The 21,360-nt window shown below is 53.4% G+C and overlaps 6 protein-coding genes and 1 non-coding gene across 7 annotated transcripts; 5 read left to right on the forward strand and 2 right to left on the reverse strand.

The window, feature by feature from the left end:
• Window positions 1–2,537: 2,537 nt before the first annotated feature.
• On the reverse strand, window positions 2,538–4,879 carry LRP88_09559 (WD40-repeat-containing domain protein; the record flags this gene model as incomplete). The annotated part of the gene is made up of 2 exons (XM_083246044.1): window positions 2,538–4,226; window positions 4,307–4,879. The coding sequence occupies 2 exons, from the start codon at window positions 4,877–4,879 to the stop codon at window positions 2,538–2,540; spliced, it is 2,262 nt and encodes a 753-aa protein (XP_083097157.1).
• A 3,004-nt stretch (window positions 4,880–7,883) lies between these two features.
• LRP88_09560 lies at window positions 7,884–7,985 on the forward strand. Its single transcript has one exon. It is a non-coding gene; the product is annotated as a tRNA-Leu (tRNA).
• A 913-nt stretch (window positions 7,986–8,898) lies between these two features.
• On the forward strand, window positions 8,899–9,252 carry LRP88_09561 (uncharacterized protein; the record flags this gene model as incomplete). Its single annotated transcript, XM_083246045.1, has 2 exons — window positions 8,899–9,061; window positions 9,110–9,252. The coding sequence occupies 2 exons, from the start codon at window positions 8,899–8,901 to the stop codon at window positions 9,250–9,252; spliced, it is 306 nt and encodes a 101-aa protein (XP_083097158.1).
• A 770-nt stretch (window positions 9,253–10,022) lies between these two features.
• On the forward strand, window positions 10,023–12,014 carry LRP88_09562 (pseudouridine synthase PUS2; the record flags this gene model as incomplete). Its single annotated transcript, XM_083246046.1, has 3 exons — window positions 10,023–10,210; window positions 10,272–11,786; window positions 11,837–12,014. 3 exons carry the CDS (start codon window positions 10,023–10,025, stop codon window positions 12,012–12,014), a joined length of 1,881 nt encoding a protein of 626 aa, XP_083097159.1.
• A 480-nt stretch (window positions 12,015–12,494) lies between these two features.
• On the forward strand, window positions 12,495–13,426 carry LRP88_09563 (40S ribosomal protein eS7; the record flags this gene model as incomplete). The annotated part of the gene is made up of 3 exons (XM_083246047.1): window positions 12,495–12,656; window positions 12,927–13,009; window positions 13,060–13,426. 3 exons carry the CDS (start codon window positions 12,495–12,497, stop codon window positions 13,424–13,426), a joined length of 612 nt encoding a protein of 203 aa, XP_083097160.1.
• A 245-nt stretch (window positions 13,427–13,671) lies between these two features.
• Window positions 13,672–15,401, reverse strand: LRP88_09564 (dynactin subunit 4; the record flags this gene model as incomplete). Its single annotated transcript, XM_083246048.1, has 2 exons — window positions 13,672–15,058; window positions 15,112–15,401. 2 exons carry the CDS (start codon window positions 15,399–15,401, stop codon window positions 13,672–13,674), a joined length of 1,677 nt encoding a protein of 558 aa, XP_083097161.1.
• Window positions 15,402–18,485: 3,084 nt separating this feature from the next.
• On the forward strand, window positions 18,486–21,070 carry LRP88_09565 (uncharacterized protein; the record flags this gene model as incomplete). Its single annotated transcript, XM_083246049.1, has 3 exons — window positions 18,486–18,620; window positions 18,672–19,247; window positions 19,301–21,070. 3 exons carry the CDS (start codon window positions 18,486–18,488, stop codon window positions 21,068–21,070), a joined length of 2,481 nt encoding a protein of 826 aa, XP_083097162.1.
• Window positions 21,071–21,360: the final 290 nt, after the last annotated feature.

The following is a 21,360-nucleotide window of genomic DNA, read 5'->3' on the forward strand; positions in this document are numbered from 1 at the left end:
CCCCTCATCCCCTCACTCACATGTGCCCTCCCCCAAGCGCAGGTCCCAAAAACACCCGCGAACTCTGACGTCTCTTGCTCTGATGACTTGACTTGGCCCCCCCAATCCCAAAGCCGAACAAGGAGCCCCACAGGCTCCGGGCAGGCGGAGGACCGGGGTGCGGAGGGCGTGTGCGGCTACGCATCCATGCGGCCGAAGCAAGAAGAGATTCTTGTTTCTTTTTACAACCACATGTCATGCTGAGATCCTGTTTAAATTCTTTCGAGTAAAAGATGAGCTTGTGATGATGCCCTCAGCTGACCGAGCCTCGTAATAATCATGGTCACGGTGTAGACACAGAGCTCGGTGAAGTTCCAAGTGACGTCGGTTTCTCTCTTTTACCGACGGGTAGCCGAGCTTGTGATTTTGCGGGGTCCCGCACCTGCTTGCCTTTCTCTGCTCTCGACCTCTCGTTGCGCTTTCCTTTTCCGCTGACCTCGCCTTACGGAATTAACTAATCAATGTAAATCTGGGGTTTTCACCTCGGAGAAATATGAACTTTTCACAACAATGGCTCTCAACTATCAGTCAAACATGAGTAAAAATAAGATAGTAATGGTTGTGCGCCTTCTAACAATACATCAACCGCAAGAATGAGAGCATCAGCAGTCGGAACCGTTTCGCATCCAATGACTCCTTTCCCTCTCTCCCCCAACAACTACACCCACACCACTACCCCCATTCAAAAATCCACACGCCCCCTTGTTTTTGAAAACGGTCATCATCCGTTGCACGAAAAAAAAAGCGAAAAGGAAGTGCATGGCCGAGGTTTGCCGAGGTCTGCTACTTATTGTTCCATATCATTTTCTGGATCCAAAGGGGATCTCTCATTGAAAGAGAAGGGGGAATATGTTCCGACGGAAGTGCTTCACCGGGGAATGGAATTGAACCCGGGTTTTCCTTTCGGTAATTGTAGGAGGTAATTAATACGTCGTGTGTAAAAAAGCACAGAGCAAAAAGCGCATTGTCAAAAAAGGCACGAGTGGCCTCATGCCCAGGATCGTGAGGTTTGAATGCCGTGTACAAGTCGGCACTCAAGACAGACATGCGGAACGAGCACCCTCTCTGCCGAAAATCCCAATCAGTCGGTTCCGATGAGATCAGATAAGATTCCCGTTTGACTTGTTTTCCGCTCTGCTCCTTCCATCCATCCATTCCTTTCCATGTTTCCAGGCCCCGTGTGTGTCGGAGTTGGTCGTTGTTAGCAGCTTGATCCGGGACTCGGAGATTCGGAGACTCGGACGACATTTTGGCAGTCAACTCTGCCTCCCCCTGAGGACCCTTTCCACGAGACAAGGGAAGACCAACCTCTTTCCCTTGTCTCAGCTGCCGCCCGAGCTAAGGCAAGGCACGTACGTACGTTTTACCCGACTCACAACAAAACACACACACAACTCGGCCCTCCGGTCAAGCTCCACCCGCGGAGCCGCAGCCGTACCCCGACCCGGGCGGCGACACGTCCGCCAACCATCTCATTGGGACGCTTCGGCGCCTAAAGAGGAAAACATTTGTTTTGTTTGCTCCCCGTGGGATTGGATCTTTTACGTAGAGAAAGCTGGAACGCGTCCGTCAGAGGACGGTACAAGACGGCCGAGGGAACGGATCCATAACTAGGCGGTTCTAGATGGCCTCGAGGACATGACGCCATTTCGCTTGACCCGTTTGGGGTTGGGATTCTAGCGGCTGCATCTAGGCGACTTCAAGGATATAACCTGAGCCCCAAACTCGAGATTGCTCTGGACCTCTCCCTCATCAAAGGACCCTGATGCTCGCAGTGGTCTTGGGGATGACAGTCTCACTGGACAAGGTAAAACAGTCGGTCTACATACAGGCTATGGATTCATGCGTTTTGTTTAGGGCGTCTACCCTTGGAAACGAATGAACTGTATCAGCCTTGAATCTACCCAGCTCCAGGCTGTATACTTTGGAAGGGAAATACTCACAGATACGGCAGCATGACCGTAACAGACAGTCAGCCCTATGAGAGCCCAAAAGGAAACTCAATGTCACCGTCACATCGAATTACTCGCACAAGGCTGGATAACTTTTAAATGTCTTTGTATCTTTTCACATCATCTTCTTCACTGATCATACTGCATCATCTCCAACTCCTAACGTACAGAGCCACATTGTCCCTCCCGTTCGATGCATCCGTGAGGCCCATCTTTATCCTCTCGTCGAGGGACAGTCCCCATTGTAGGTACCCACAAACAAAACAATTATCCGTGCCAATAACTCCCCGGTCCTCAACCCTTTCGTCATCCCTTGTTTTTGCCCCGTGCCTCGGTACTAATCAACCCGAGGTGCACTTCCTTGCCCGAGCCCTTCCGTGTCTCCAAAGAAATGCATGCGTCAAATCAAACCCCAATCCTTCCATGATGCGACCAAGTCCCGAAATGACTATCCGCTACCTTCAAAAGACTCCCGCTACCGACAGAAAGAAAGAAAAAGAAAAAAAAGTGCGATAAGATGGAAGAGCCAGCACCCATTGGCACAGACTACGAAGGCGTGCCGCGTTCTTCAACGCGCTCGCCTTCGAAGCTGTACAGGCGAACCTCGCCGTCTTCACTACCACTCGCCATGCGGCTGTCGCTGAGGCCGACACATGTCACAGGGCCAGCATGTCCGGTGAAGCTGCGCTCACACTTGCCAGAGCGAGGTTCCCAGATCTTGGTCATCGAGTCATTGGCACCCGTGACGACCCGCAGGGTGTCACCGACGAGACCCCAGATGCCCTCGACATGACCAAACATGCTGCGGATGCACTTGCCAGTGGCCGTGTCCCAGAGTCTAACTGTGTTGTCCAGGCCACCAGTGAGCATGTATCGTGGAGGGAGCGGTCGAGACTCGTCCGCAAAGCCCGGTCCATAGGCCGCCCGATCATTCGCGGGCTGCTCCGGGGCCGCAACCGGGGTGTTGCTCCGGCCACTCGACACCGACGCCGCATCCGAGTTGTCCAAGTGGGGCATCTCATCCGGTTCAAAGTCCGCCGGCATCAGGAGAACCTGCTGCACCTGACCCACGTGGCCGAGGAACGTCTTGATGCATTGCTTCGAGTCCAAGTCCCAGAGCCTGACCGAGAGATCATCCGATGCCGAGAACACAACTCGCGAGGGCGAGTCGATGCGCACGTGGTTGACCCAGTCGGTATGGCCCCGCAGACAAAACGTCTGCTTGGTATCAAAGCTAAACACCTTGACCGTCTTGTCAATCGAGCCCGAAGCCAGGGTGCAGCCGTCATAGTGGACCGATAGAACACCCTCAGTGTGGCATTGGAGCGTGCTGAGACACTCCCCGGTCTGCCAGTTCCAGATCTTGATCGTCTTGTCGAAGCTACCGCTGATCAATTTGGAGTCATCGAATTGGAGCGTTCGCACCGCCGACGTGTGGCCTCTCAGCGTGCGCATCACCTCTCCCGTCTCAATGTTCCAGATCTTGATGGTCGTGTCGTAGGAGCCCGTGGCCAGGATGTTGTCGTCAAACTGGAGACACGTGACGCCATTCTCGTGACCCTTGAAGGTCTTGATGGAGCAACGACCCGTCTTCCAGTTGTACCCCACCTTGAAACGATCCCGGTAGACATCCTTCCACGGTCGGAACTTGCGCTCTTGTTCGAGCTGTTGTCGCGACTTGCTCGTGCCGTTTACTCGTGGTCGCTTTGCGCCTCTGTCATCTTCGTCGTGATCGTGATCGTCGGCTTGGCGCTTTCGCGATTCGCTGCTTTGTGTCTCGGCGTCCTCGTCAGGCTCAACCGCGTCGGCGGCCCGCGGATGTCGGTGTACTTGTTGGTGGCGGCTCCACGCCATGAGTTTTTTCCTCTCCAGCAACGGTAGACCCCAGCCGCATTTTGTGCATTTGCGGTCGATGTGCTGTTCGCACATGCGGTGCCACACGACATCATCGTCAGCCAGGTTGCGCCATCGTCGGCTGACCTGCGCCGCCTTGCAAAGGGATACGGTGTCGAGGTAGCTCAGAATCTTGTAGGAGAGTTCGGTGGGGAGGGCGGCAAGGAAGTCGATCTTTAGCTGTTCTTGGACCTCGCGCGACACGGTGGAGAGCTGAGGGAAGCAGCATTGAGTGATGATGCCCTGGAGCATCAGCTCGCGGTGTTTTGAAGGGGCTGCGGAGAACAGCGACCACACATGCGTGATGGCTTCTTGATCGGCTGACGAGAGACTGTTGAGTTCCTACAGGAGCTGTCAGCAAAGTCATCCAGGGGCGCCAACTAGCCCCGACCGAAGTTGGAAGCAGGGGCAGCAACACTTACACTTTGGATGAAACCCATCTTGGTCTCGTCGGCAGCACGTCGACACTTGGAATCGGGGCGGTGACGATAGCAGTACTTGCTATTGGGATCCTTCTTTCGAACAGTGGGATTGCGGCTGGGTGTCTGAGGAAGGGCCTGCTTGGCCTTGCCGAAGGGTGCATAGAGGCCGGGGATGTGTTCCTTCAGGAAGGGACTGACGGTCTTGCCGACCAGTTCAGAAGGCATCTTGACTAAGCGTGGGTTGATTTCTTCGGCGGATCGGTTTCGGTCGCAGTTGTCCTTCGAGGGTTGTTGAGAATGGTTATCGAGTTGCTCAGAGATGTCGTCGGTGAGCTTCAGAGAGTCGCTGCTGGCAGCCAGAGGAGGAAGAGGTGAGGCGGTGGAACTTGAAGTCGAGGACGGCACAGGAGCATGGCGATGTACAGATGTTATTGTTGAGGCGGAAGCAGAGGCGGAAACAGAAGGCGAAGGAGTCGAGGAAGTAGAGGTAAGAGATACGGCTGAGGTGACTGGGGCGGCAGTGGATGAGTCGGAGGAGGGCCGATGGCCGTTGACGAGCGAGGGGCTGTTCATGGCGCAGGGAAAACCAAATCAAGGACCTTGGGGAAAAGGGAGTTGCGCGATGAGAGGGCTAGATATCGTAACTCCCTGCTGCCGTCTGGGGAAGAGTGACTGGGCTTCTGGGGTGGGATCTGAGGCAAAGTCGCTGGGCGATGGCGTGCTGAGCCTTGGAGCGCTACCTTTGGTCCACCCTAGATTTGTGCGCCAGCCAGCCCAGACCTTTTGAAACCCCAGTCAGCGGCTGTGCGACAGCGACCGGTCGCTTTTGTTGCTTGCGCTAATTGGCGGCCGTGGGAGATGAAACCGATTCTGGCGGTATTCGACGAGAGCTTCTGTCGTGGTCGCGTTGCCAGGCGAGGAAAAACGAGAGGACGTGGTTTTGCAAGGTGTAAGTGGGTGGGAATGGAGGGTGACGTTCGGTGGAGGCAATCAACCTTGAGAAGGTGTCCTGTCTTTTCGGGTCGTCGGGAGGTCCTGGGTCCTCCAGTCACCATCCACTCCGAATTGGCAGGTACCCTCTCGCCGTGCGCCGTGCCTGCCCTACTCTTTCCTTACTGAGCCGACCGGAGGGCGGGGAAAAGAGGAGCTTGAGATGCAGCTTCCTGCTGGGCTTTTTTTCTGCCACTTCGATAGGTCATGTTGTTATCTGACATCGGGCTTCTTTGTTGAGCTCGCCGACCTCATCCTATCTCATCTTCAATCCCTCACAAACAACAACCGTGTCCCTCCAAAATGATGGGGGGTCTCTCTCAATGCCTTCCGGGACTCCCTGGACCCCCCAGTGACCTTGTCCGCACTGATTTGAGCCCTGGGCGTCTGGCCCTTGCTCCCTCTGGTCAATCATCTCACAAGGAGCGCTTTCGAATTTGGGCCCCAAATGGCGTTATCAGAGACTGATCGGCCGGATAGGTTGACGGTATAAGTGGGTCCCGACACGGCAGTCGGTCGGTGTGGAAGGCGTGCTGGTGGCTCTTGCGTTGCGATACAAGTCTGGTATTTTGCCACTCGAGCTTCCGCCATCAAGGTTCACTTGGGCATCATGGCAACTGTTCGCGAAAACTATCAAGGCCATGACAGGTTACCTCTTTGGGCCTCCTCGATCGAATCCTGAGGGGAACCATGCTCACCTGCCTTAGGTTTCGCCCGGGCTTGTACCAAGTCATGCAGGCAACTGGGGAATCGACGGGGCTCTGGGCCCTCAAAGACCCCTCCAACGCACGCAGCAAAACGCACTGTAACTCGCAGTTCGTACTCATGGTCAATCACAATGTTGTCTGAGACGGCAGAGAAAATCACCCTGCTTAGATTGGACGGCATTGACCGCGGTATCCTCGCTTCTACTGCAATTATGGTCCAATCATGAATCCATTCAGACTTTTCGACTCCTCTTTTCTGCTTGCTGATTCTCTATTTTTTCTTCTTTTCCTTCTGGGCCCCTCTTTTTCATGTCTTCAGCTGATGCTACCAATTTTCATAGATTGCTTACATACGCATGTCCTCATCTCGACTCATCAAGTGGACGCCACAGAGCCACACCCAACAAAGAACCTGCATCCTCACTCTATCGACGCACGCAAGAGCCCACGTTTTTCATATCCTCATTTCGATCCACCTTCAGCATTCGCTCCCTCGCTTTCGAATTCCGAGACTTTCTTGACAAATTCCACAGCCCGACGAGACGGCATTTGTCCCCGTTCTAGATCTCGCCGCTCGCGATGACGTGATTTCCCCAGGGCAATTGGGTCTTTGCAATCCCATGTTTTACCTTTTGTCATCCATTATCTCGCCACGTCCGACTTCCGAGCCCCGGGATCGCCTCATCGCGTTTTGCGACTCATCACCTCCGTCGAAGCGTCGATGCTGAACAATCAAACAAACAAGGGGTGATCGCTCGTGATTCATGGCCAGGGCGCTTGAGCTTGGCGGTGATGAACCAGCCAACCGGTCGCGGATTACGTAGACGGGCTGGGTTGCTCACTCGGCTGCTTGAGCACACCATCGCATGTGCTACCGTGGCGCAGAACCATATCTGTGAGCACATCACCCCCGGCAATGTCATGATTCTGCTCTGGGCGACCTTGAGGTCTGTTTATTGTGCCAATCTCCCCTTATTTGGCCGAGCCCGAGCTCGCGATCTCGACCTCTGTTGCTATCGCTCGGATTCTGTCGCAACACCAATCTACGACTCCTGACGCCCCTGGCTTCCGTCGATTCCGGAAGGTAGTGATGCGAGCCTTCGCCCTCATTCGTCGATAACAACTTGCTTTTGAGTAGAGGCCCCTGGAAGCCCTTGCTCGTCAATGCCATGGCCTAATTCAACAGGCCAAGTCTTGTTCCTCCTCCACTTGGCTCGCAACATGCACCGCACAGATCGCAAGCCTGGCCCAAGGGAATCATCTTGAAAAGACAAACCAGCCACTCGCGCTTCCCTGCCTCCTCTGGCGGTTGCAACTTGGTTTCAACGACGTTGCGACATCAGGTGTCGGTGTGACGGCATTGTCAGACGAAGCAAACCTCGGCCTCGTCGATGGCATTTGATTCGGCATCTGACACGCGGTGTGCCGTGTCAACGGATTCTTCCATGCAGCTAAAAGTTTCTGATGGGGAGGATGATGCCAGAGTTTCCTTGGAGAAACAGCGGTCTCGGGAAGTGACTCAACGTGTGTGTTGTTCAGCAAAGCCTCGTAGGCGCAACTTTGAGGTCGGAGGCGCCCCGACTCTGGCGCAATCTGATATCCAATCGTAATCATTTTAAACTCAGCATTGGCAACGCCAGTCATCCTCTGATGCAGAGACAACATTCCAGTGGAGTCAGGTGAGAATCTTGATAATGAGGCTCAAAATGCAGCATCATCTGTCTGATTGATTACGACATGGTTGATACGTATCTTTCAACCAGGGGGTTGTAGAAGGCCTATCTCGACTTCAAGTCGGACAGGGGTCGTCCCATGCGAGTCCCGTGATGGCCAAAGGTCCATAATATGGAATTCTAGCCTAACCACCATCAATAAGCTCTGGTGAGATGGCCGAGTTGGTTATGGCGTCAGGTTAAGGTCACCTTAACAACCTAAGATTCCTGATGGAGCAATCCTCCTGGGTTCGAGTCCCAGTCTCATCAAATCCTTTTTTGTTCTTGCTTCCTTTTTGTTCACCTTGATTAAACCGATGAGACTCAACCAGTCTTAGCTGCTCCTTTTTGCCGTGCTTACCGAGACTATTCAGGCTGTGGGAGCGCCCTAGCTTGACGTCTTCATTCTGAGTGATGACTTCAATGACATGTTCTGCCCCTGAATTTCGAGAAGATGACTTCAGATAACCATGCATATACTGCATTCTTAAAGCGGTCGAGTGAACTTGGATCGTCCATTTTGCTCCGATAGCCCGTCACAAGTCTCACTATTTAAGACATTGACCGAGATCTTTTGGTTCTCGATCCAGAAGCGAACTCTTGTGAGCATCATCGATTAGTCTGTAGACGGGTTCACGGGTCAAATTATCAACGATCCCATGAAGGCAGACAGGTACAATTTGAGTCCGCTCAGCCAGATGAGGCAATGAACAATGATACTCGCAACGTTCCGCTGTCAAAGCTCGGTTCGTGATGCAAGTGGCGGGCCTCACCGCGGTCGTTGTCCAGCCACCCGACGACAGATCTAGGTTCGTCGCGATATTCCCCTTGGATCGGATAATTCCTTCTGCTTCACTACTAGACACTGGATCAATCATCGCGCTGGGGATCGCGTCGGTCATGTTCACTAGTGAAATGCCGTGTCGAGATGATTCATGAGCGGGTTCACAGTCAATGTCGTCATTGATAGATGAGATCCTTCGGATTGATGACGGCACAGTCGTTTCTAGTGAGATTGGTCACTACGGAATGCTCGAGACTGAGGAGTATAATAAGACGACTTGACTCCCTAAGTGGTAATTAGAGGCCTTTCTCTATCATCCTTCAGTTCCAACACGCATCTCAAGCTTCAAAGATCACTCTCAACTTCTAACTCAACATACCCAATCTACATAACACCAACATGTCTTCCCGAAATTACGAAGACGCTCCTTCTGGCGAGTTCCAGGAGAACTCCTATGTCTCTCGCCCAGGCGAAAAAGCAGAACCCATTCCCGTGCAGGCCGACTCCGACATGGTGGAGGACCCAATTGATGCGAAGAACGCGGATACCGATGCGCAACTCGGTATGTACTTCCCAATACCCCCACCTCGGCTATTCTAATCGTATGCAGAGCGCGATGATGCCGATGTTATCGACAAGAATAACATCATTGATGAGCGTACCCGAGGCGCGACTAAGCCTGGTGGTACCTACAAGGAGCCTGGCGATGAGGAGGGACTGCCTGATGATACTGGTCGAAGTTCCAACCGATAGATCGATGATTCAGGAGTTGCCTGTTTGGTGTCCTCTATGTGTAATTTGACTCTCATTCAAGTGTGCGATCGTTGCAGACGACATGATATGCAGAATATGTGAAGATTTATTTTCCAAGAATACTCAGTTTATATAGGGAATATAGGGAATAACTGGCCTGTTTGAAATATTTCACCCTCAGCCTATGATTCCCCTCAGATATACCTTAGTGTGTTCTCATATCACACCTCTTGTTCATTTCATCCCGTGTGTTTGACTTCTACATGGAACAATCGCTGCATTGTCAAACATCACCTGAAGGGATATTTGGTCATATTGCTCTAGAATTGAAGATGATAGTCAAAGAAAAGAAAATTGCCGAAGCATGATAGTCAAACCCAACATGAACATTTCTAGTTAAGCTTAGTAAATAAGAGCTCAATAACTTGGCCATCAAAGATCATGGTTTTGTAAGTGAGATGAAGCACCAAAGTATACCAACAACCAAAGGGGACATTATCCCGCAATCTCAACACTTTAACTCAACAACTGTTATTTAAAACACCGAGACCTTAATGAATCAATCATCAATTCTCGCTGGGGATTGTTCACGACCGCCAACTCTGACTTTCACCAAAGGTCCAGGGTAGCGCCCGCGCTAACCCCCGCCGGGACTGCAACGGAAGCCCCACTCACATGCATCGAAAATCTCGTCTCTCCAGACAAGCGTCAAAAGTATATCCATCGACTATTCTCCTCGTACCATTCCTGCTGTCGCAACCAATGCAGATATGGCGGCAGACAACGAGGCTCCTGTCGCGAGCAGCGCAAGCGAATCCAAGCCTGCTCAGGGCTCGGGCGACTCCAATGCCGCTCCTAGCAATGGCCAGTCGCGCCAGGATGGCAACCGTCGCAATCCCCGACACGACCACCGACGACCTGGCAAAGGCCGCGCCGAGAAGGGACGTGGTGAATTCGGGTATGTGATCATGAGAGAACCTTTTCTAGCGCAGTTTCCAACGTGGCTAACAAGATGCTAGCCGTCAGAAGGGCGACAAGCGCAAGAAGAACGACGAGTACAAGGAGTACAAGCGCCGCAAGCTGAACAAGCAGGGCGATTCTGCGGATGGCGATTCTAGCAACAACCCCTTCTCCAAGGAGGAGATTGCTGCCGAGGAGCGACGACCGAAGCGAAAGGTCGCTGTCATGATTGGATACGCAGGCACTGGCTACAAGGGCATGCAGGTGAACGGCAACGAGAAGACCATCGAGGCCGACCTGTTCAAGGCCTTTGTTGCTGCTGGTGCTATTTCGAAGGCCAACGCCGACGACCCCAAGAAGTCGAGTCTTGTGCGATGCGCCCGAACCGACAAGGGCGTGCACGCTGCCGGCAATGTCATCAGTCTGAAGCTCATCATTGAAGACGAGGATATTATCGACAAGATCAACGCCGAGTTGCCGGAGCAGATCCGTATCTGGGGTATTCAGAGGACAAACAATGCCTTCAGCTGTTACCAGACCTGCGATTCGCGATGGTATGAGTATCTCATGCCCAGCTACTGTCTTCTGCCACCTCACCCCGAGACCTTCCTGGGCCGAAAGCTCACCGAGTTGGCCAAGGAGCACGGCGTGGAGGATGAGCTGGCTGCCAAGATGGAGGATGTCAAGGATTTCTGGTCCGAGGTCGAGGAGAAGGAGATTAAACCCATTCTCGCGAGACTGGACCCCGAGACCAAGACTGCTGTGATGGAGAGGATGCACGTCGCAGAGGAGGCAGAGCCCGAAGCAGACAAGGAGCCCGCAAAGGCCGAAGAGGGTGCAGTTGCTGAGGAGAAGCCCGCGTCTGAAGAGAAGCCTGCCACTGAAACCCCTGCGGTGGAAACCACTGCAGAGACTACCGCAGAGACTACCGCAGAGACTACTGAAGCAGCTACCGATCCCGATGCTATGCAGACCGACTCTATTCTGGAAAGCCACAAGCCTAAGAACCGTGAGCTTGGTCCAGTTGACTTCGCGCTTCGAGATATCAAGGCGGCGTACGTTGCTGCAAAACGCCGGTACCGTATCAGCACCGAGCGTCTGGAGCGTCTCCAGGAGGCCCTCAACAAGTACAACGGCACGCGCAACTTCCACAACTACACCGTCCAAAAGTCCTACTTTGACGCCTCGGCGAAGCGACACATCAAGTCTTTCGTGGTCAACCCCAAGCCAATCATCATCAACAACACTGAGTGGCTGTCTCTCAAGGTCCACGGACAGAGCTTCATGATGCACCAGATCCGCAAGATGGTTGGTCTGGCAAGTCTGACCGTCCGCTGCGGCACACCCCTGAAGCGCATGGACGAGAGCTACCAGAACCAGAAGATGGCGATCCCCAAGGCTCCCGGTCTGGGTCTGTTGCTCGAGCGCCCTGTGTTCCACAACTATAACCGCAAGGCGACTGAGTCGCTCGGCAGGGAAGCAATCGACTTTGGAAATTACGAAGAGAAGATCCAGGAGTTCAAGGATAAGCAGATTTACACACGCATCTTTAGCGTAGAGGAGAAGGAGAACTCGTGAGTAGTGATGCACCCTGATGTCGAACGAAAGCTAACAAGACATGCAGGTTCCACATGTTCTTCAACCAGATCGACCAGTTCAAGACAAACCACTTCCTGTGGCTGACGGCTGGTGGCATGAAGGCTGCCGAGATCGCCAGGGATACGACTGGTGAGAAGGTGCAGCAGGACGTCGACAAGCAGCTGGGCGATGAGGATGAGGACCCTGAGGGCGGAGAGGGTTAAGAGATATGCGTGTAATACCAGAATTGGGATAGAGTTAGACCCTTGCTTGACTGTCCTGGGTATAAACGAGTATTGTTCAATGTATGAGGTGTGAGAATCATTCCTCGGAGTTCGGAAGCCTTCAATTGTACGATGTCGTGAACTTGTTGAGCAAGAATGAGCGGTACGGCATACTGTCGTTACCTGGAGATGTGATGAACTGTTTAAGATGCCGTGTAAGTGTGCAAGTAGGCATTCGTAGGTCCCCGATGGTGATAAGATCAGTCTCGGTGACACGGCCCCACGTGTCTCGGTGAAGGTCGGTGTGGGCCTAAGTTACAGCCTCAGGCATCAACTAGACCCACCGCACGCGCACAATTCGAGGGTTTGAAAACCCCAATTTAGCGACCCACCCTCACAGACCCCAAAACTTGCAACGGCCCTTCGCAACACCAAGCACCCTTTGTCGTCGTCAACTAACGCAGTGCACCGTCAGTCAAAATGAGCGCCCAGGCCCTGAACAAGATCGCTCCCAACAGCCCTTCGCGGCAGAACCCCTCCGAGCTCGAGTCGAGCATCGCCCAGGCTCTCTACGACCTCGAGACCAACACTGCCGACCTCAAGGTTGCCCTGCGACCTCTGCAGTTCGTCTCTGCCCGTGAGGTGAGAACACCGTGAAGAATCAACAAAAAAGCCTAGGTTGTCCGAGAACTTCCTGTTCCCACAAGAAACCCTGTTTGCAATGGCCCACCACTTCGCCCCCGACGCGCCGTCGAGAGATCTTGCTCCTGGAGAAAGATTGAATGCGCAGCGCAACCTGTGTCGCCGGGGCGGGCGTGCCAGCCGGAGTATCATTGACTTCTGTGGAACAGGACGGGAAGCGGTCCAAGGTTTTATCCTGGAGCTCGCATGCTGACTTGGGATCTTGATTAGATCGAGGTTGGCCACGGCAAGAAGGCTATTGTCATCTTTGTCCCCGTCCCTTCCCTGCAGGGCTTCCACCGTGTTCAGCAGCGGTAAGATATCCTACTCCTAGATGATTGAAGCCATGACTAACAATATTCAGCCTGACCCGTGAGCTCGAGAAGAAGTTCTCTGACCGCCATGTCCTGATCCTCGCCTCGCGCCGCATCCTCCCCCGCCCCAAGCGATCTGCCCGCTCCCGCAACACCCAGAAGCAGAAGCGACCCCGTTCGCGAACTCTCACTGCTGTCCACGACGCTATCCTCGAGGATCTCACCTACCCCGTTGAGATTGTCGGCAAGCGCATCCGCACCAAGGAGGACGGCTCCAAGCTCCTCAAGGTCATCCTCGACGAGAAGGAGCGTGGTGGTGTTGACTACCGCCTGGACACCTACTCTGAGGTCTACCGACGTCTGACTGGCCGCAACGTCAACTTCGAGTTCCCTCAGAGCGGTCCCGCCGACTACTAAGTTAGCGGAATTATCTGTGTCATGAACAATTTTCTCAGGGCTGGGAGTGATTTTAACATTGGTTGGTCAAAAAAGGGCTTGGCGTCTTAAAGAGAAGTAGCTTGATGAATGGTACAAGCTGCGGTATGATTTGACAAGACAACTTAAACACTTCTTCCGTCCATGACTCGTCCAACATTGGGTATCTAGATCTATGTGCCTCATGCCATGTGTGTGTCTGTCTTTTGTATCTTGACTCATTATCTTTAATCTTGTCTGATGCGGCCAACACCCAGCACGCACCAGTATGCTAGCTCTTTCTTCTCCCGAGCGTCCTTGTCCTTCCCAGGCGCTGTGCCGACGTCCTGCTGAGAGTCGGCTTCCCATTCCATCCTGACAAACATGGGTATCTCCAAAACATCCTCGTCCTCCCTCAATGGACTCTTGTCTACCTTGTCACCGACCAAGTCCTCCGGGCGTAGTGACGCAGGAACCACTTCCAAGATGATGCTCACCCAGTTCCGGCCGCGTTCCCAGATCTTACCAGCTTCAGGCTGACCATTGCTGTCTTCACCCTTCCGCCTCTTGTCTCGGTCATCATCCTTGAGAGCGTCATCCCACATGTCCGTGTTGGCGCCAACCTCGAACTGAGGGCACAGAATGGTCACCTTACTGGAGAACCTTCCAGGCGTGCTGTTTGGCGTCGCAAGCGTGACCTTGATGCCGTCAAAGATGGGATTGTTGAACGTGAGGATGTAGTGATAGGGGTTGAGAGGTTTCAAAGGAGGCTCTAGGGCGATCTGCGGACGATGGGTGGTGGGAATTGGCCCGGCTGTGGGATTGAGAGGGCGGATGCTGATTGTCGGGATGTAGGCTTTTGCGACAAGGCGAATCTTGAATCTCGTCGACGTGACCTTGTTTTCTGGCTTGGAGATGATGTGTCGACATACGGAGCAACGTTTGGAACGCTTGGTCCGAAGGAGGTATGGTATCGGTCGTAGGCCATCCTGGAACCGCTTCACCTCTGTCTGCTGGGCGTTTTGCTCGTTGGAAGCAGTAGTGTCCCAACCCTCCTGATGTAGCCTCTTGACTTCGGCGGACTCATCTAGATCCGCCAACTTGAGTCCTTCCTCTGTATTGAGAGCCTCCCGCATCACGTCTGAAGGACCCTGACGCTTCCGAGCGTGTCCATGCCCTGTGTAGATGGACATTATCCGAGATAGGGCAGCGGGAGACGAGAAGCCGACGTTGTCATTGAGCAGAGACATGCCACCCAGTGAAGCATTCGCATCCACCAACTGCGCCTGGTAAAAGGACTTGAGGTTGGCAAACTGAAGATCCGTGTCCACATCGTTGTCCGCCGGCGGGGGCTCCTCAGGGTTCTCCTTGCGCCGCTCCTTGAACTCCTTTGCCGTGAGCTTGAGGTCGCCGCCGTTGTTGATCTTGGATAGCTGCGAGTGGATGCCGCTGGGGCGGTCAAAGTCGATACCGATCTCGGTCGAGGTCCAGTTGCAGTACTGGCAGAAGAGGGCGTACGGGCCGTGGCCGTGGGACGAGGCGTCTGTTGCGAGATGGGCTGGGTCTGTAGGCGCCAGCGCCATGACCTGGAGGGGGCCGATGCATACGGGGCATTGGTAGCAGCTTCGTGTACACCTGTGCATGTCGCGTTAGGACGAAGGCATCATGATATGGGAGGGTTGGTGTACCTATTGCCCTCGCTGCGGAGGTTACTGCTAGGAACCTCGAACAGGCAGTTGGGGCAATAATAAGTGACTACCTCCTCATTGACACATCGTGGACATCGAATCTGCTGGCAATCTTCGCAGTAGAGGAGGTGCTCGAGGGGGTAGAGGCTGAAGTTGGATCGAGGGGCACGGGGGTCAAATGACCGCTCATCGTCGGAGGAGTCCTGCGGTTGAGGGCTATCTGGGAGGTCGGGAGGCGAGAGGTCGGAGCAGGGGCATTGTATGTACGTGTAGGGGATCACGGGCGCCATGGCAGCGGTCATGTCCCGGAGTTGACGAAGCTCGACATTGGGTGAAGGGAGCTGTCTGGAAATCGGGGCCAGGTGAGGTGGTCGGTGTAAGGTGAGCAGCGGGTGGCTCTCGGTGAAGATCCAATCAGGTCAGCTGACCACCTTGAGATCACCACACTCACACACACTCTTTTCCACGACGTTCTTGTCAACGTGTCTACCGTTTCCGTCCCAGTGACATATCCCGTTGTCTTGATTTAATTTCTTTCAAAAACAGAAGCAAACTTAATCGAAAGACATGTTCACCAAAAACGGGTTTGATATTCTAACGAGACAAAGCTGATGCGAATCAGGGAGCCTCCAAACATGGCATTCATTCCCCCACGCGAAATCTCGCCGAATCGACAAAAAATTAACAAATGGATTTGTCTCACAAAAAAAGAATTAGGCGTTTTCAGTCCCGCTCTCTGCCCTACAGCCCGTTTTCAAGGTACCCCATCTCCCGAGTCAGTGGCGTTATCAATTGGGACGATGCCCGGAAAAGGGCGGTCGATGCTTCGGTTGGTGAAACACACAACTGAACAAGAGACAAGCAATTTTTGACACTGGCCCTCCAATTGATTTCTGGTATCTGCTCTCTGACGGGCTTACGGCGGCGAAAAGAGGCGCTTCCAGCCTTTCGATAGCTCGGCTGCGAGGTGTCCAGCCTAGCGTGGGAATGGTAACGGGAACATGTCTAGAACGGCCTGCTGGAAGCAGCTATTGATGGACTTTTCTTTCTCAGAGGCAAAGCCGATAGCGGCTTTTTTCGTCCATGGGATGAGACCAGATGTTTTCAAATCACTCAACTCGTGTATCTTGTCTTGCTTCGGGCTCCGGTCTCCTTACCTTGACACCTGCACAACATTCTGCGGGGCCAACTAACAAGGGATGATCAATTGAACACGGCGGTCGATCCATTTTGTTTTGTTGACTTGGGTCGCGTCATGATGAAAGCACGACTTGAGGGCTGGACCACCAATGGCTAGATCCTTGGCCTGCAACCATGTCAAGACTAAGGCGAGCTGAGCTGGCACGGGGATCAAGGAAGAAAAGAAGAGGACCACCAGTATGGAGTACATACATGGTATTAGCGTATCCTTCGCCAAGGGAAGCTATGAAGCTATAATGAGGATGAGCAAATAATATGTGGAAGACTTCTAGAGCGTTGACTTCTATGACGATAATATCATCTTCTCTTATCTAGCATTCCCAATAGTTATTGCGTCATAAAGAAGAAGCATTTGACAAGAGCTAGAAGTACCTTGGGCCTTCGGGTGCCTCATTTATTTTGCAACACGCGTGTTGGCCAAAGCTCGCCTCCCGTGCTCTGGACCATCTGCCCCTTGGCCTAAGCAGCTCACTAGTCCACGAGGCTTGCTGGATTTACCGAAAAGGGCTGAAGTATTGAAGTTTCTGGGTGCCTGGACTGGACTGGTCTGCAGCTGAGGTGTGTGTCGTTTTGTTTACTTTGCCACCCGAGATGTTGAAGGGTCCAAAGGAAGGGCACAGGATCAACGGCCCTCTTGATGATGAACGTCAAAGCATCCAGGGGCATGGCTGACCCATGGCTTCGGATCCCTGGACCTTTCAGGTGGAGGCGGAGGCTCTAATTTCGAGACCCGCCCTGCTGGGGACGAAGGATTAATCCCCGATCTAATGGGACGTCAGAGACTTACTAACTAATAGATGGGCTTAGATTAATCACGGATTGATAGAGCTCATTTCAGCATGGACACTGAGCTTCGCTCTTTCAGGACAGGACGGGCAGCGAGATTACGCCATGATTTCTTCAACTAGAGCCAAGACTCTCACAACGCCCATCATCATGCAATTCCCCGCTACTGGGGTGTCCGGCAGGACCGGTCTTGCCTTTTCCTTTGACGTTGGGTCCCTCTCAAAGAGGGTGACGGCATGATGCTGAATGCATGCTGCACAGCTGAGTCAAGGGTTGCGTGGACCTCCTACAGGCGTGTGCCGCGTCGTGGTAGTGTTCACAGGCAGTCCGATAGATCGGATCGGAGCTGAAGCAGCCAGCCACACATGGAGATGGGCAGACAAATGGGGGGAGGCTCTCCTGTTTCTGAACCCGGTGAATGGGTCCTGAGTTGCTGTACAACCTTGGGACGTGGGATGAGCGAGGCCAACAGCGTCGAGTGTATGTAATGCATGCATCAGCTCACGCCGAGACGAAGCATAATTTTGACACAGCGGGGTCCAGATCTGGTTGTTTCCACGGCCGATCAGAGCCTTGTTGCCAGCTGAAGCTCTCTTGCTTCTGGCGGTCGGCGAGCTGCTTGCAGGGATCGCCATCTTGTCCCACAAGATGAATGGGTCGCGCTAATACCGGTGGCTTGAAGGGTGTCTCACAAGCTCTTGTCTTGGGTGCGAGTGGCCCATCTCCAAAACGCAAATTCCGACCGTCGGGGGGCTTCCTAGCCGAGAGCCAATTCCCCAGGGTTTGCCTGGGTTGTTCTGGACTGGCCTCGCGTTGACGCACGCGTGCGATGCAGTAGTAGCTAGCTATTAACCCAGGCCTGTCCCCTGAGGTGATCTCCCGCCTGGCGAATTCTCTCTTTCTTGAGATTCCCTGCGTGGCACTCGTTCCTCATCATGGAACCCCGGGCTTGACGACTGGTTCCCCAAGAGAGGCGACATGTCGGGTTTCTTTTACACCCTTTGAACTTCGCCGCCCTCCCTTTTTGCCGTTCCCGACGACACGAAGCACCCTTGTTTCAACCAACAAAAAGCTACAAAGATCGCAGGCCGATTGGAAGGAGGGGACAAACCATTGAACGCCTCTCGGAGTTGAGCTCTGGGGAAGGAAAACGCCAAAAACAGATTTCGCGGCCCAGGTACGAAGGCTTGGCCTGCAAGATCCCGTCGACACGGCTGGAAGCATTGCTTGTTGAGCCGCGCATTGCTTTCGCATCAATCTTTGCATACTTTTTATGACCAGGGGGAGGGGAAGTCCTTGGAGACCTTTCTTACATATACGATCTGGGGAGTTTCAGCACACCTCACAACGACACGAGGGAATCTTTCACCCAACTTTTTCTTTCTTCAATGGCAGGCTCGAGGAGGAGTCCTCGTTTGAGGCAGTTTGGTGACTTTCTCGAGGCCAGAACTGATCCTCATCCTTCTGTGCAACGGTGGGATGGTGCTGCAAGGACATGTACTGACTGGGACAACATCCGCCGGGTGAGTTGGTCTCTACTCTTGTGGCAGTCAAAGACTCATAACGGAATATAGGACCCGGAGCTCTGGTTCAGGAACGGAAACTGTCTGGTTCACTTATATGGAAGAGGACAGTCGAGAAGAGGCCCCTCCTTCAAGGTGCCCTTCTCAGCCCTGCTGGAGACACAATGTTACCCTCTCATACAGCGATTCCTTTTCTGGGAGGGCATTCAGACCCCGAATGTACGAGAGCTCATCCTCTGGAGTCGAAGGAACCCCATGCGAAAAGTCGAGCTGTATATCCCACCGCCACCGACGACAGACAAGACGCAGGCATTCCACTACCACTTGGCAACTCGCAACTTTTTCGCATGGGTGTTTCGGAGATCAATGGTCGGATCAAGCCTCGGCGGCGCCCTCATCGGACTCCTTCACAGCATGCACGAGTTTCGCTCCGGCGTTGATGATAACGTGGCGGACATGATGGACTACTTTGATGAGGAGGGATACCTGGACATGGCTAACCAGCCTAACCACGCCTTGGCGATGCTGCAACTGGCAGAGTTCTTTGAGATGAAGGAGCTTTACGTCAGAGCGTTTGCTCACTGCGTTGGAATGAGTGATCGTCTCTTCAACAGTCCCAGCTTTCAGGTATTACACACATCATGAAGAATGTTGGAATCAAGCCACTGACGACCAAATAGGAACTCAGCCCTGAGTCGCGCAAACTCATTCGTAAAGGCCGGATAGAGATGGAATACCGACTGACTCAGTCGACGACCATGCTCAAGACGTTTCTCGACGACGAGCTCTCGGAGGCGCACTTGAGCGTTTCGGCTGGTGCTCTAGCTCACCTTGAGCGTTTCCGAAGCTTTCTCTTGTCGTTTTACACGACAAAGATGGGGTATTACCCACCTACTACTGTTGAACCGGATATCGACATTTTTGATCCTCGCATTTATAGGATCATGCGCGAGGATTTTGAGGCTCTTTATGACCTCTTGGTTGATGATGGGTTCACTTCTACTTCTACCATGCCCCCGACTGCTCACGGAGGCATCTGCACACTACAACTCGTGCAATCATTTGATCTTCAACGAGACTACACCCCTCTCGAACACCCTCTCCCTCTCCTCCCCGACCTTAGCCATGGCTCCCGCCGGATGTCGTGGTTCCCTGGACGCGTCACCCTCCGGTCGGATCGCCGGGTCACGGCTCATGCGGCACTGACCAATGCGTCCAACCTGCTGAAACCAGGCGTGTCCCAGAACGACCTCGTGCGAGCCTACCGGAGATTCGAGGAGGATTCCATCATGTCGCCGAATAAAGCAGACAAGCAGGAAAAAGTGTCACTCGCTGACGCTCGCAAGGTCCGGTGGATTTTGATCTACGCCGTCTGTCAGGTTCTTCGCACTGCGACTGATGTGCCTCCTGAAGTTGAGGAGGATCGCGATGAGGCTAGTTACAGCCTCTGTATTTCTACTGATAATATTCCGCCTTGGAGTACTCCTCGTGAGATGGGTCATATTCTTCGGCGGCAGACACAACTTGTTACTGGCTTCGACTGGAGTGTGCATGAGGATTCGCACATGGAGGAGTCGAGTGGCAAGATTGAGATCAAGCCCGATATTGACTACTTCGCTCTTACTCACAAGGAGCGTCCTTCAAGTCACTGTGGCTCTGGCAAGATTGAACGCCGAGCTTCACTTCCTGCACGTCCATCAAGGTCAAACTCCGTAACCCAAGCCCTGAGCCGGTCCTCGACTATACGACGCTCCATGCGCATGTTCAAGTCTTCGCCAGCCAGCACACCTCCGCAGACGGTGACGCCGCCTTCGCGACCCATGTACCACGAGATCGTTGTGCATGGGTATGGCAACGGTACCAACGACGTGAACCTGGAGTCTGAGGAGCCGTATATCGATGCTACGGGATGGCCATTGAGGAGTGACTCGACAGGGTCAAAGGGAGATGAACTCGGAGGGTCGTCTCCCGAGAGCATGGAGAGCAACGACGACACGATCGACTCTCCTCTCGATACACCTCCAATTGTCGAGTACTACGTTGAGCCTCCTGTACCCAAGGACGTCAAGGCACGACGTGAAAAGAGGCGTGATGTCATGTCCATGGTTGCGCGCTCCGTCTCCGGCCGTGTCTCCAAACGACGCCCCATCAGCGCCCTCTTCTCCGACACCAAATACGCCGAGAACGTGGAGCACATGGTTGAACGTCACAGCTCCTTCGGGGGCAAATCCAGACGCCATAGCATGCTCCCCGACCTCCGGCGCAAAGGCGGCCTATCCCGCAGCGCCACATTGCCATCCCGCGCGAACGGAGAGGAAGAGCCATATATCATGCATGAAGACTCTGACTGGGCAGTCATGCAAACATTTGTAGAGAGGGAAGACGACGAGATGTTGTCAGCCTGGGATGAATACGCAGGCCTGGGAGGATTGACGGATATGAGTCGTTGAAAATTTTTTTACGACTGTACTTGTGCCCGCTCAGCAAGCGGTGATTTTTCTTTTTCTGTCTTGTTGTTCTTAATGCTTTAGCAGATACCCCCTTCATTTTCTCTTATGTATGAACGACATGTCTAGACGAGATAGCTTTACTACCTGCGTTGAGGGATGGAAATTTGCCATGATGGGTCGTACGGATTACTTTAGCGTATTTGTCTGGTATTATTCCACAAAAGATGGGATTGCTCTTTCGCATTCAGTGCTGCATGAGACATCTGCTGCAATGTAATCTGTGTACTAGC

Source organism: Fusarium phalaenopsidis (genome assembly GCF_050370095.1).
Source record: "Fusarium phalaenopsidis strain FUZ10S chromosome Unknown contig_32304, whole genome shotgun sequence".
Lineage (NCBI taxonomy): Eukaryota > Fungi > Ascomycota > Sordariomycetes > Hypocreales > Nectriaceae > Fusarium > Fusarium phalaenopsidis.